This window comes from Anomaloglossus baeobatrachus, chromosome 7, assembly GCF_048569485.1.
Source record: "Anomaloglossus baeobatrachus isolate aAnoBae1 chromosome 7, aAnoBae1.hap1, whole genome shotgun sequence".
NCBI classification, from domain to species: Eukaryota; Metazoa; Chordata; class Amphibia; order Anura; family Aromobatidae; genus Anomaloglossus; species Anomaloglossus baeobatrachus.
Genome location: NC_134359.1, coordinates 75,091,172 through 75,106,783, shown reverse-complemented (window position 1 = coordinate 75,106,783; position 15,612 = coordinate 75,091,172). Strand labels below are relative to the sequence as shown.

The window sequence follows — 15,612 nt, the reverse complement described above, 5'->3', positions numbered from 1 at the left end:
GGGCAAAATGAAGGTAAGGAGATATCCTGATTGAGATGAAAAGGAGATACCACCTTAGGGAGAAATTCCGGAACAGGACGCAGAACCTCCTTATCCTGGTGAAAAACCAGGAAGGGGGCTTTGCATGACAGCGCTGCCAGCTCCGACACTCTACGGAGCGATGTAACTGCCACTAGAAATGACACCTGCGAAAGACGTGATAAAGAGACATCCCGCAGCGGCTCGAAAGGTGGTTTCTGAAGAGCCGTTAGCACCCTGTTAAGGTCCCAGGGTTCCAGCGGACGCTTGTAAGGTGGGACTATGTGGCAAACTCCCTGCAGGAACGTGCGGACCTGCGGAAGCCTGGCCAGACGCTTTTGAATAAATACGGATAGCGCCGATACTTGTCCCTTGAGAAAGCCGAGAGACAATCCCTTGTCCATTCCGGATTGGAGGAATGAAAGAAAAGTGGGTAAGGCAAAAGGCCAGGGAGTAAAACCCTTATCAGAGCACCAGGATAAGAAGATCCTCCAAGACCTGTGATAGATCTTGGCGGACGTTGGTTTCCTGGCCTGTCTCATGGTGGCAATGACATCCTGAGATAACCCTGAGGACGCTAGGAGCCAGGACTCAATGGCCACACAGTCAGGTTGAGGGCCACAGAATTCAGATGGAAAAACGGCCCTTGTGACAGCAAGTCTGGGCGGTCTGGGAGCGCCCACGGTTGACACACCGTGAGATGCCACAGATCCGAGTACCATGACCGCCTCGGCCAATCTGGGGCGACGAGAATGGTGCGACGACAGTCGGGCCTGATTTTGCGCAGCACTCTGGGCAGCATCGCCAGAGGAGGAAATACATAAGGCAGTCGAAACTGCGACCAATCCTGAACTAATGCGTCCGCCGCCAGAGCTCTGTGATCCTGAGACCGTGCCATGAATGCCGGGACTTTGTTGTTGTGCCGTGACGCCATGAGATCGACGTCCGGCGTTCCCCAGCGGCGACAGATCTCTCGAAACACGTCTGGGTGAAGAGACCATTCCCCCACGTCCATGCCCTGACGACTGAGAAAATCTGCTTCCCAGTTTTCTACGCCCGGGATGTGAACTGCGGAGATGGTGGAAGCTGTGGCTTCCACCCACTGCAGAATCCGTCGGACTTCCTGGAAGGCTTGACGACTGCGAGTGCCGCCTTGGTGGTTGATGTATGCGACGGCAGTGGCGTTGTCCGACTGGATCCGGATCTGCCTGCCCTCCATCCACCGATGAAAAGCCAATAGGGCTAGATACACTGCCCTTATCTCCAGAATATTGATCTGAAGGGATGACTCTATCGGAGTCCAGGTTCCCTGAGCCCTGTGGTGGAGAAAAACCGCCCCCCACCCTGATAGGCTCGCGTCCGTGGTGACCACAGCCCAGGTTGGGGGTAGGAAGGATTTTCCCTGCGACAGAGAGTTGGGAAGGAGCCACCACTGAAGAGACTTCTTGGTTGCAAGGGAAAGAGAGACGTTCCTGTCGAGGGAAGTCGACCTCCTGTCCCATTTGCGGAGAATGTCCCACTGGAGTGGCCGCAGATGGAATTGCGCGAAGGGCACTGCCTCCATCGCTGCCACCATCTTCCCCAGGAAGTGCATGAGGCGCCTCAAGGGGTGTGACTGACCCCGAAGAAGAGATTGCACCCCTGCCTGCAGCGAAAGCTGTTTGTCCAGCGGTAGCATGACTACCGCTGACTGAGTATGAAACTCCATCCCAAGGTACGTCAGTGATTGGGTCGGTGTCAACTTGGATTTTGGGAAGTTGATGATCCACCCGAACTGCTGGAGAGTCGCCAGAGCGACGGAAAGACTGTTTTGACACGCCATCTGAGAGGGTGCCCTGACCAGAAGATCGTCTAAATAGGGAATCACCGAGTGGCCCTGAGAGTGTAGGACCGCCACAACAGATGCCATGACCTTGGTGAACACCCGTGGGGCTGTCGCCAGGCCGAAAGGCAATGCCACGAACTGAAGGTGTTCGTCCCCGATGGCGAAACGCAAAAAGCGTTGATGTTCGGATGCGATCGGCACATGGAGATAAGCATCCTTGATGTCGATCGATGCTAGGAAGTCTCCTTGTGACATCGAAGCGATGACCGAGCGGAGAGATTCCATCCGAAACCGTCTGGTGCTCACATGTCTGTTGAGCAGTTTGAGGTCCAGAACGGGACGGAACGAGCCGTGCTTCTTTGGCACCACAAACAAGTTGGAGTAAAAGCCGCGACCATGTTCCTGGGGGGGAACAGGGATCACAACTCCTTCTGTCTTCAGAGCGTTCACCGCCTGAAAAAGTGCATCGGCTCGCTCGGGGGGCGGAGAGGTTCTGAAGAAACGAGTCGGGGGACGAGAGCTGAACTCTATCCTGTAACCGTGAGACAGAATGTCTCTCACCCATCGGTCTTGAACATGTGGCCACCAGGCGTCGCAAAAGCGGGAGAGCCTGCCACCGACCGAGGATGCGGTTCTGGGATGCCGAGAGTCATGAAGAGGCCGCTTTGGAGGCATTGCCTCCGGCGGGTTTTTGGGGGCGTGACTTCGCCCGCCACACATAGGAGTTCCTTTGGCCTTTCTCCGGCCTGCTGGACGAAGAGGATTGGGGCTTGGCGGAGGGACGAAAGGACCGAAACCTCGATTGTATTTTCCGTTGCTGAGGTCTCTTCGGTTTGGACTGGGGTAAGGAGGAGTCCTTTCCCTTGGATTCCTTAATAATCTCATCCAATCGTTCGCCAAACAAGCGGTCACCAGAAAACGGCAAACCGGTTAAGAACCTCTTGGAAGCCGAGTCTGCCTTCCATTCGCGCAGCCACATGGCCCTGCGGACTGCCACAGAGTTAGCGGATGCCACCGCTGTACGGCTAGCAGAGTCTAGAACTGCGTTCATGGCGTAGGAAGAAAAGGCTGACGCCTGAGAAGTCAAAGACACAACCTGCGGAGCAGAATTACGTGTGACCGCATTAATCTCAGCCAGACAAGCTGAGATAGCTTGGAGTGCCCACACGGCTGCAAAAGCTGGGGCAAAAGACGCGCCCGTGGCTTCATAGATGGATTTCACCAGGAGCTCTATCTGCCTGTCAGTGGCATCCTTTAGCGATGAGCCATCTGCAACCGATACCACAGATCTAGCCGCCAATCTAGAGACTGGGGGATCCACCTTGGGACATTGAGCCCAACCCTTAACTACGTCAGAGGGGAAGGGGTAACGTGTGTCAGTAAGGCGCTTAGTAAAGCGCTTGTCCGGAACCGCTCTGGGCTTCTGGACGGCATCTCTGAAGTTAGTGATCGAAAAACGCACTCCGTGTACGTTTGGGGAACCGAAACTGGTGTTTCTCCTGCTGAGAAGTCGACTCCTCTACAGGTGGCGGCGGGGGAGATATATCTAACACCTGGTTGATGGACGAGATAAGGTCATTTACTATGGCGTCCCCTTCAGGTGTATCAAGATTGAGAGCAACGTCAGGGTCAGAGCCCTGAGCTGCGACGTCCGCCTCGTCCTCCAGAGAGTCCTCAAGCTGGGAACCCGAGCAGCGTGAAGAAGTCGGGGAAGATTCCCAGCGGGCCCGCTTAGCCGGTCTGGGACTGTGGTCCGGACAGGAGTCCTCCACGTGAGACTTAGGGCCCCCCCTGGGAACGCGTTGCGGCGCGGACAGAGAGAGGCCTGGAGGCGACGATCCAACAGGGCCAGGGGCCTGTGTAAGGACCGGTCTGGACTGCAAAGCTTCAAGCAGCTTGGCAGACCATTTGTCCATAGACTGAGCCATGGATTGTGAGAGTGACTCAGAGTTTTTCAGCAAAAACGGCAAACTCTGTCCCTGCCGCCTGGACAGGGAGAGCAGGGGGTCTGCCTGAGCCGAGGGGCCCACTAGTGACCGAGGCTCCGGCTGAGCAAGCAAAACAGGGGTTGAGCATTGCTCACAGTGAGGGTAGGTGGAACCCGCAGGTAACTTAGCCGCACAAGAGGTACAGGTCGCAAAATAACCCTGTGCCTTGGCACCCTTGCTCCTTGTGGACGACATGCTGTTGTCTCCTAGGAGAGTGATCACTGAGGGTATATGGGAAAGGGTATACAGCCCGACCGAACAGAAATATATAAATATATAGTATCTATTCTGGCACCCTAAGGGGACCAGCACCGGGTGACCGGTGTGGCTTACCGACCGCTAAAAAGCGGGGCGAGTGTCCTCCAGATTCCCTGCCTTAGGTCTCCCAGTGTTGCAGAGCTCTTTCCTGGAAATCCTCCACCGGCAGAATGCCAAAAAAATGGCTGCCGGAGCTCTCTGGGGAGGAGTGGGGCCGTGGGTGGCGCTAGAAAAGTGCGGGAATCTGGAGTCCCCACAGTGATCAGTGAGGGGGGAGATAACATACATGATGCTCCGGCCCTCACATCCGACGTCAGGTCGGCAGTCCCGCCCTTACCCCTGATAGACAGGCCCGGGGGCGGGAGTTTTGCTACTAGGCCGCAATTGAAGCCAGGGACTAAATTTAAGACCGCGGCCGACAAGCAGGCGCGGTCGGCGCGGAAGTCCGCCGGCCGTCACAAATAAGCAGCTGCTGCAGCGTCCGGGATGAAGGCGCTCCATGCACATCCCCCATGGGGACACAGAGTACCTTAGTGATGCAGGGCCCGGTCCCTGAGGATAAACAGACTCCTGTCCGACAGATTCCCACAGGGGCTGCGGAGGGAGCACGGTCCCAGTGAATGGATGACCGCTCAGGATCCCACTTCTCCCAGAGCCGCTAAGGGATGGTGAAGGAGACGGCATGAGGCTCCGGCCTTTGTACCCGCAATGGGTACCTCAACCTTAACAGCACCGCCGACGTAGTGGGGTGAGAAGGGAACATGCCGGGGGCCCCGTGGGGGCCCACTTTTCTTCCAACCGATTAACTAAAATGAGAATGCATGAGTGGATGTGTGCCTCCTTCCACACAAAGCATAAAACTGAGGAGCCCGTGATGCACGGGAGGGTGTATAGGCAGAGGGGAGGGGTTACACTTTTTAAAGTGTAATACTTTGTGTGGCCTCCAGAGGCAGAAGCTATACACCCAATTGTCTGGGTCTCCCAATGGAGCGACAAAGAAAGGCTTTTTTTTTCTTTTTCATTTCTGCATTTTTTGTTTGGACTATGAGGTGTCCCTTACTATAAGGCTATGTGCACACGTTGCGTAAATACTTGCAGTTACGCTTTGTAGCGCAGCGTAACTGCATGCGTCCTGCGTTCCCTGCACAGTCTATGGAGATTGTGCAGGAGATGTGCGCACGTGGCGTCTTAGAGCGCAGCGCTTCGGCTGCTGCCCGAAGCGCTGCGTTCTAAGAAGTGACATGTCACTTCTTCCGTGCGCTTTGCCTGCAGCTTCTGCTCTGTCTATGGCAGGAGCTGCAGGCAGAGCGCATGGAATCGGCTTTTTTTTTTTTCACTACGGACATTTTCTGCAGCGATTTGAAGCGCACGTGTGCTCTTCAGATCGCTGCAGAAAATTCTGCAGTGACTGTACGCAACGTGCGCACATAGCCAAAGACGCACCCCAGACTTAGCCAAAAAATAGTAAAAACACTTTTCCTATTCATTAAAACCTCCCTGGTTGTGTACAGTGCAGGTGTCATTAACACTAATTTTCTTTATCGTTCCTATGGGAGACCCAGACATTGGGTGTATAGCTTCTGCCTCCGGAGGACACACAAAGTACTACACTAAAAAGTGTAGCTCCTCCCTCTGAGCATATACACCCCCTGGATAACGAGATCTAGCCAGTTCATTGCTTTGTGTTCAGGAGGCACACATCCACACATGCATTCTCATCTGATTTTTCATTTTTGGAAAGTTTTTGAAGAAAAGCGGGTCCAAGCCTGGACTCCCGGCATGTCCCTTCTCACCACACTGTGTCGGCGGTGCTGTTAAGGTTGATTTTCAAGGCTGGAGCCTTACATGCCGCACTCCTTCACCATCCCTCGGGCTCTGGCTTGAAGTGGGAGCCAGCCCGGTTCTCCTTGCTTTGCAGGAGACCGGTCTCCATCCGCAGCCCTTCAGGATCCTGCTGGACGGAGCACTCATCCCCAGGGACTTGGAACCCTGCGTCTCAGCAAGCTAAGTACCTGAGACGTTTATATTTGGGGGGTCCCGGTACTTTATTATGGGGGAGAGTGTGCTGTGTAACTTTTGTGACATTTCCGGCCGGTTCTCTGGCTGTCGCCTGAGAACCGCGCCGATGGTGCCTGCGCGCCGGCCGCATCGCTTAAATTTAGGCCCCGGCTTAGCCGGAGGCCTACTTTCGATTTCCCTGCCCTCGCATGTCAATCATGCAGAGGGACAGTGCGGCTCCGCCCAGCGGCCGTTCGGCACAAGGGAGGGACACTCCTCTCTGAGTACATGTCCCCTCCCCTGTAAATCTCCTTGGCCCTCCAGATCCCGCTCTCAGAGCAGGTCCCGCCCCCTCTCCTCGCTCCGGCGCCATTTTCTCAGCGTTTTTTCTCTGGAAGCGCTGGCTGCAGCATCTCTGCTAATCTGTCTGGGGGTCCGGGCTGTTGGATCTGGAGGGCACACAAACGGTCTGGTAAGCCACAACCTCCGGTTGTGGATCTGCTTATATACTCTCTGGGGGTCATTCTGGCTCAGAGCCCCCACTTCAGCAGCATGTCTCACACGAGGAGCAAGGCTGCAAGGCTGTACTCAATATGCACTGCATGTAAGCTCATACTGCCTGAACCGAGCACATATCCACATTGTGATGCCTGCTCTAACCTGACAATGCCTCAGCCTGGAATCGCACCCACAGTGGACCCTCCGGCTGCTCCGGCTCCGGTGGCTGAACCCCCGGCTTGGGTAGAATCCTTCTCTAGGTCAATCTCCCAGTCTTTTGCCGACTCCATGGGACAGCTGTCCCGGACTTTGCTGAACATGCATCAGCCCCCTTCTCAGGGCGCCTCTGCTGCTAGGGCTCTCTCAGCAGAGCTCTCAGAGGATTCTTCATCTGGTCCCAGACCCCGTCCTCCTAAAAGGAGACACAGGGTTCCCTCTCCTGCCTCGTCCCGCGGCTCTGATTCACGAGCTGACTCGCAGGACGAGGAGGATGCCTTTACTGGGGGCTCGGACGCTACCTCAATGTGCCCCATTGATCTGTCCGAAAGTGACGCAGATGTTAGTGATTTGATTGCGTCCATTAATTCTGTACTGGACCTCAATCCGCCAGTATCAGAGGAGCAACCCTCTCTGGCAGAAAAGCACCAGTTTACCTTGCCTAAGAGGACAAGGAGTGTGTTCTTTAACCACTCCAGTTTTCAGGCCACTGTGACCAAGCCTAGGACCTGTCCGGACAAACTCTTCCCAAAGCGTGGTTCTGATGACCGTTTTCCCTTTCCACCTGAGGTGGTCAAGGAGTGGGCTCATTCACCAAAGGTAGACCCTCCGGTGTCTAGACTCTCAGCCCGGACCGTTGTATCAGTGGTTGATGGTACCTCTCTTAAGGATTCCACTGACCGCCAGGTTGACCTTCTGGCCAAATCTGTATATGAGGCGGCTGGGGCCTCGTTCTCCCCGACTTTTGCAGCAGTGTGGGCTCTCAAGGCCATCTCTGCTTCTCTAGAGGAGATGCATTCCCTCACCAGGGAATCTATGCCTGAAATGGTTGCCTTAACTTCCCAGGCTTCAGCTTTTTCATCCTATGCCATGTCTGCCATGCTGGAGGCTTCTCACCGCACTGCGGTGGCTTCGGCTAATTCCCTCGCTATCCGCAGAATCTTGTGGCTTCGAGAGTGGAAGGCAGATGCTTCTTCAAAGAAGTACCTTGCTGGGCTCCCTTTTGCTGGATCCAGGCTATTCGGTGAACAACTGGATGAAATTATTAAGGAAGCTACTGGCGGGAAGAGTACTTCCATGCCACAAACTAAAACCAGGAAACCTGCCCAGGGTAGGAACCAGTCGAGCTTTCGTTCCTCCAACTGGTCATCCTCTAAGCCCTCGGCCTCGTCCACTAACTCAGACAAGGACCAAAAACCCAACTGGCGCACAAAGGCGCGTCCACAAAAGTCTGCAGGAGCTGCTGCCACTAAGGCAGCCTCCTCTTGACTACCTGGCCGCGCCAGCAATGTCCTTAGTCGGTGGCAGGCTCTCCCACTTTGGCGACGTGTGGTTTCAACACGTCTCCGATCAGTGGGTGCGGGATATCATCTCCCACGGCTACAGGATAGAGTTCTCTTCCAGCCCGCCAAACAGATTTTTTCTGTCAACTCCCCCCTGCTCCAAGGGCGCCGCCTTCTCTCAGGCCGTGGCATCCTTGCAGGCCAACGGACTAATTGTACCGGTTCCCGCCCGGGAACGGTTCAGAGGTTTCTACTCAAATCTCTTCCTAGTCCCCAAAAAGGACGGTTCCTTCCGGCCCATCCTGGATCTCAAGCTTCTCAACAAGCATGTTCAGGTGCGGCATTTTCGCATGGAGTCTCTGCGATCAGTCATTGCCTCAATGACCCAAGGAGATTTCCTGGCATCCATCGACATCAGAGATGCCTATCTGCATGTGCCAATTGCAGTTTCACTCCAGCGTTGGCTACGTTTTGCAATCGGAGAGGAACATTTCCAATTCGTGGCTCTTCCCTTTGGGTTAGCCACGGCCCCTCGGGTATTCACCAAGGTCATGGCAGCAGTGGTTGCGGTTCTGCACCTCCAGGGGTTGCCAGTGTTTCCTTACCTGGACGACCTTCTAGTCAAGGCTTCATCCAGCGCAGTCTTGTCAGCGGAGTGTCTCGCTCACTCTCGCCACTCTAACCCAATTCGGGTGGCTTGTCAATCTGCCCAAATCCACTCTGACTCCGACCCAGAGGCTCACGTACCTACGGATGCAGTTCGAGAGACTGCCGGCACTTGTGAAGTTGCCCTTAGTCAAACAGCAGTCCCTCCATCTGGCGGTGCGCTCTCTGCTGAGGCCCCGCCGTCATTCCTTCAGGCACCTGATGCAGGTGCTGGGTTAGATGGTGGCGTCAATGGAGACTGTTCCTTTTGCCCAGTTCCATCTGCGTCCTCTGCAGCTGGACATTCTCTGCTGTTGGGACAAGCGGACTTCCTCCTTGCACAGGCTAGTGGCTCTGTCGCCACAGACCAGGGGCTCCCTTCAGTGGTGGCTTTGGCCCCTCTCTCTGTCTCAGGGACGCTCCTTCCTGGCCCCGTCCTGGGTGATCCTCACCACGGATGCCAGTCTATCCGTCTGGGGAGCGGTATGTCTCCACCACCGAGCACAGGGCACTTGGACTCCGTCCGAGTCAGCCCTCTCGATCAATGTGCTGGAAACCAGAGCTGTGCTTCTGGCTCTCCTAGCCTTTCACCACTTTTTGGCGGGCAAGCACATCCGAGTCCAGTCAGACAACGCGACAGCGGTTGCCTACATCAATCACCAAGGCGGGACACGCAGCCGCCTGGCAATGTTGGAGGTTCAACGCATCCTTCAATGGACGGAGGACTCCAAGTCCACCATATCCGCAGTCCACATCCCAGGCGTGGAAAACTAGGAAGCAGATTATCTCAGCCGTCAAATTGTGGACAGTGGCGAGTGGTCCCTGCATCCGGCAGTGTTTCAGTCAATCTGCCGCAAGTGGGGCACTCCGGAAGTGGATCTAATGGCATCCCGGCACAACAACAAGGTTCCGGTTTACGTGGCTCGCTCCCACGATCCTCAGGCCCTTGCAGCGGACGCTCTGGTTTAAGATTGGTCCCAGTTTCGTCTGTCCTACGTGTTTCCCCCTCTAGCTCTCTTGCCCAGAGTTCTGCGCAAGATCAGAATGGAGGGCCGTCGGGTCATCCTCATTGCACCGGACTGGCCCAGGCGAGCTTGGTACCCAGACCTGCTCCATCTGTCCATAGAGGTGCCGTGGCATCTTCCGGACCGTCCAGACCTTCTCTCACAAGGTCCGTTTTTACGCCAGAATTCTGCGGCTCTCAGATTGACGGCGTGGCTCTTGAGTCCTGGATCTTGACGGTTTCTGGTATTCCTCCTGAAGTCATCTCCACTATGACTCGGGCTCGGAGGTCTTCCTCGGTTCTGTCAGTGCTGTTCCAGCGGCGTATCGCCCGGCTGGCTCAGGTGCGCACCTTCATGCAGGGCGCGTCTCACATCGTTCCGCCTTACCGGCGGCCCTTGGATCCCTGGGACCTCAATCTGGTCCTCACGGCCTTGCAGAAACCCCCCTTTGAGCCTCTTAGGGAGGTTTCTTTGTCTCGTCTTTCACAGAAAGTGGTCTTTCTAGTGGCCATAACTTCCCTCAGGAGAGTCTCTGATTTGGCTGCGCTCTCTTCGGAGTCACCATTTTTGGTTTTTCATCAAGACAAGGTGGTTCTCCGTCCGACTCCGGATTTTCTCCCTAAGGTGGTTTCTCCTTTCCACCTTAACCAGGACATTTCCCTGCCTTCCTTTTGTCCGGCTCCTGTTCATCGCTTTGAAAAAGCGTTGCATACTCTGGATCTGGTGCGGGCGCTCCGGATCTATGTGTCTCGCACCGCTGTTCTTAGGCGGTGCACCTCTCTTTTTGTGCTAACCACAGGTCGGCGGAAGGGCCTCTCGGCTGCTAAGCCGACCTTAGCTCGTTGGATTAGGTCGGTCATATCCGATGCCTACCAGTGTACTCAGGTGCCTCCCCCGCCGGGGATCAAGGCACACTCGACCAGAGCTGTCGGTGCCTCTTGGGCTTTCAGGCACCTGGCTACGGCTCAGCAGGTCTGTCAGGCTGCCACTTGGACTAGCCTGCATACCTTTTCAAAGCACTACCAAGTGCATGCTCATGCTTCGGCAGATGCTAGCTTGGGCAGACGCATCCTTCAGGCGGCTGTCGCCCATTTGTGAAGTTAGGCTCCGCCTACTTCTCAGTTTTCTGTTTATTCCCACCCATGGACTGCTTTGAGACGTCCCAATGTCTGGGTCTCCCATAGGAACGATAAAGAAAAAGAGAATTTTGTTACTTACCGTAAATTCTTTTTCTTATAGTTCCGTATTGGGAGACCCAGCACCCTCCCTGTTGCCTGTTGGCAGTTTCTTGTTCCGCGTGTTATCACCGGCTGTTGTTGTAGACAGAGGCTCCGGTTGTTCCGGTTCTTGCTCTGTCTTTACCTGTGGGTGGCTATTCTCCTTCAGCTTTTGCACTAAACTGGCTAGATCTCGTTATCCAGGGGGTGTATAAGCTCAGAGGGAGGAGCTACACTTTTTAGTGTAGTACTTTGTGTGTCCTCCGGAGGCAGAAGCTATACACCCATGGTCTGGGTCTCCCAAGACGGAACTATAAGAAAAAGAATTTACGGTAAGTAAACAAAATTCTCTTTTTAATGCACTAGTGTACAATAGGAAAGTAATAGATTTATTCTTGGTGTTTCTCTACAGCTCTGCTACACACACACGCCCCGCACCACACACGCACCGCACACGCCCCGCACCGCACACGCCCCGCACCGCACACGCCCCGCACCGCACACGCCCCGCACCGCACACGCCCCGCACCGCACACGCCCCGCACCGCACACGCCCCGCACCGCACACGCCCCGCACCGCACACGCCCCGCACCGCACACGCCCCGCACCGCACACGCCCCGCACCGCACACGCCCCGCACCGCACACGCCCCGCCCTGCACACGCCCTGCACACGCCCTGCACACGCCACACACACGCCACACACACGCCACACACACGCCACACACACGCCCCCACACACGACACACGCCACGCACCGCACACGCCACGCACCGCACACGCCACACACGCCCCACACACACGCCACGCACGCCACACACATGCACCACACACACGCCACACACACGCCACACACACGCACCACACACGCCACACACACGCACCACACACGCACCACACACGCCACACACACGCACCACACACGCCACACACGCCCCTCACCACACATGCCACACGCCACACACCACACACGCCACACGCCACACACACACGCCACACACGCCCCACACACACACGCCACACACCCCACACACACGCCACACACCCCACACACGCGCCACTCACACGCCACTCACACGCCACACACACGCCACACACACGCCACACACACGCCACACACACGCCACACACACGCCACACACACGCCACACACACGCCACACACACGCCACACACACGCCACACACACGCCACACACACGCCACACACACGCCACACACACGCCACACACACGCCACACACACGCCACACACACGCCACACACACGCCCGCCACACACACACACGCCACACACGCCCCACACACACACGCCACACACACGCACCTCACACGCCACACACACGCACCACTCACGCACCACACACGCACCACACACGCCACACACACGCCACACACACGCCACACACACGCCACACACACGCCACACGCCACACTCCACACGCCACACTCCACACGCCACACTCCACACGCCACGCCCCACACACGCCACGCCCCACACACGCCACACTCCACACACGCCCCACACACGCCCCACACACGCCCCACACACGCCCCACACACGCCCCACACACGCCCCACACACGCCCCACACACGCCCCACACACGCCCCACACACGCCCCACACACGCCCCACACACGCCCCACACACGCCCCACACACGCCCCACACACGCCCCACACACCCTATATGTCATTTACATACATACAGTGCTCTGCTATGTGCACATTCACATATGCACACACATCTCTGCTGCATGCACATTTAGATGCTGTGAGCTGGAGGGGAAAAAAAAGCTCAATCTGGGTTCATCCACGAAAGATGATTGAAAAAAAAAAAAGTTGGAAATACTCACCTCAGCAGGTTGTGTGAGTCACAACCAACTGGAAATGACCAAAATGACAGCTGCAACAGCCCCACGAATGTAACTGCAAATACCAGGAGAAGAAGAATGGGTATGATTGCCACACTGACGTAGTAAAGAGAAACATCTAAGAGTAGGTCAATAGTGATTTGAAAATCACATACACCATGCACATTTACACTGCAATGACATTGCTGTTCTACGTCCACATTTACATACACACACTGCTTTTCTACATGCACAATTACATACACACAGCTCTGATACATGCACATTTACATACACACACTGCTTTTCTACATGCACAATTACATACACACAGCTCTGATACATGCACATTTACATACACACACACACAGCTCTGGTACATGCACATTTACACACACACAGCTCTCGTACATGCACGTTTACATACATACACACAGCTCTGGTACATGCACATTTACATACACACACTGATTTTCTACATGCACATTTACATACACACAGCTCTGGTGCATGCACATTTACATACACACACAGCTCTGGTACATGCACATTTACACACACACACCGCTCTGCTATATACACATTTACATACACAGCTCTGCTAAATGCACATTTACATACACACACAGCTCTGGTACATGCATATTTACACACACACACAGCTCTGCTACATGCACATTTAAATAACACACACAGCTCTGGTACATGTATATTTGCACACACACACAGCTCTGCTATATGCACATTTACACACACACACACACACACACACACACACACACACACACACACACACACACACACACACACACAGCTCTGGTACATGCACATTTACATACACACAGCTCTGGTACATGCACATTTACATACACACAGCTCTGGTACATGCACATTTACATACACACACAGCTCTGGTACATGCACATTTACATACACACAGCTCTGGTACATGCACATTTACACACACACAGCTCTGGTACATGCACATTTATATACACACACACACACACAGCTCTGCTACATGCACATTTACACAAACTACATTACCATATCTTGCAGTTCTTTCCAGGCATGGGACTGGTCACATGACCTGAAAGGTGCTTGAGTTAATCTGGTGGACGGTCTTTGAGCTGATCAATTTTTGGAGCCTCTGTTCATGTCCCAGTAGCTTCCTCTCCTGCTCTGCACCAATCACATAGATCAGTGTAAGCTAAGAGGAGAGAGCGGTCAGGGAGGATGCGGTGTCAGCGTTCTCCTGCATCACAAGAAGCTGCTTACAGGCTGTAAAAGGCTCACACTTTTTAGCAAGAGGTTTTTTTATTTTTAACTTGCATTTTCTAGCCCAAAATATATGGTTGGAGCCATTGTAAGGTAATAACTGCTGATTTACCCCACTTCCAGCTAACTCCAAATAAACATGTTATAGTAGTGCCATGTTCTAGTGATAAAGTGTCAGTTTTAACGCTACCTCTTTGGTTCTGTTCAACCGAGTTGTAAAGTAATGTTTGTCATCATTGTAAATATTTTTTTAGGTAAGAAAATATTGGTTATATCACATGTTAATAAAATATACAACAGAGTCAAGGTGACAGAAATAAAACATTATGAAAACATTATGGGCTTTTGTATGTATATTCTAGTGATTTTGTGCTTTTTATTTAGCGGTGCGACACACAGAGAAAGGCGCAAATTCTTGCGGTCTGCACTGAAGGAACTGGCCACTGTCCTCTCTGACCAGCCTGGTTTGCTAGGGCCAAAGGTACGTAAATAATCTTGTATATTATATTTTATTTTATATTCAATCCAACCAAGTAACATGGCTCAAGTGGGAATTTTGCAATAAAACGTGTCGTCTTGCCCTATCTTTTCAAGCACCACTTCAGCATTTATTTTTATTTTACCTATGGATTGGTGCTTCTAATCTAAGTTCCCTGCACTTAGTCTTACACTCACTTGCCGCTGTCTTCACCTTCTATCACTCCTGTTCCCATCGTTCTCCGGCAGCTTATTACCTGCTGGTTCGCGCCAGTGTTTCATGAAGCACGCCGGAGGTCACAACTCAATACAAATCTAGGAGAGCCTGGTTCTGGCCTCGATCTGGCTCTCATAGAGTTGCATTGAGAGCTTGTGACATAACTACTGACTTCTGCCAGTCAGAGGTAGTGTTCACAAGATGGCCACTGCGTGACCTAAGCGGCACAGATAAAAGATGAAGACACCAGCGTGTGAGTATAAGACCTGGGGCAGTGACTTTAGAATAAAAGCACCTCTCCATGGCTGAAAAAAAACAACAACCCGCAGGACTAATGCTTTCAAGGCCATGGACACTTTGATTTTTTTTTTTTTTTTTTTTTTTTTAGTGCAGTGTAAGTATTATGTGGCATAAAACGCTACTGCTATAGGTTTTAAATAACTGCTGCTTGTCTACTGTTAGCATTCATGTATTATAATACACAGCAAGCTGCTCAGTACCTTTCAGTCTCATCTTGGCAACTGGCAACTAGTCTTCAGCTTCCATAGTTAATGAGCATTTAAGCTTAAACTTAAATCTAATTTGATTTGATTTTTTTTTTGTGTAATTTGGCCTTTGATCAGCGTATGAGAGAAAAGACAGAGCCTAGAAGCTAACCTGCTAAGAAGCTGTCTATTTAGAAGGAATGGTATTGAGCTGCTTACAGTGTATTATAATACATGAAAGCTGGAAAATAATAAGACGTTTTTCATTAACACTAATTGCAGGAATTTTTTAGGCCAAAAAATGTGCTAGAGACATGCTAAGTCATCGATATTCTTCAAGAGGTGTCTAACACACTG

General features: G+C 53.3%; 1 protein-coding gene across 4 annotated transcripts in view; it reads left to right on the top strand.

Moving 5' to 3' along the window:
- The window catches only part of NCKAP1 (NCK associated protein 1), a 241,185-nt gene that overhangs the window by 94,911 nt on the left and 130,662 nt on the right, over window positions 1–15,612 (top strand). For all 4 annotated transcript variants that reach the window (XM_075317420.1, XM_075317419.1, XM_075317418.1 and 1 more), the window contains one exon: window positions 14,461–14,557. In XM_075317420.1, coding sequence (XP_075173535.1) covers window positions 14,461–14,557 — 97 coding nt within the window. The remainder of the gene's footprint in view (window positions 1–14,460; window positions 14,558–15,612) is intronic.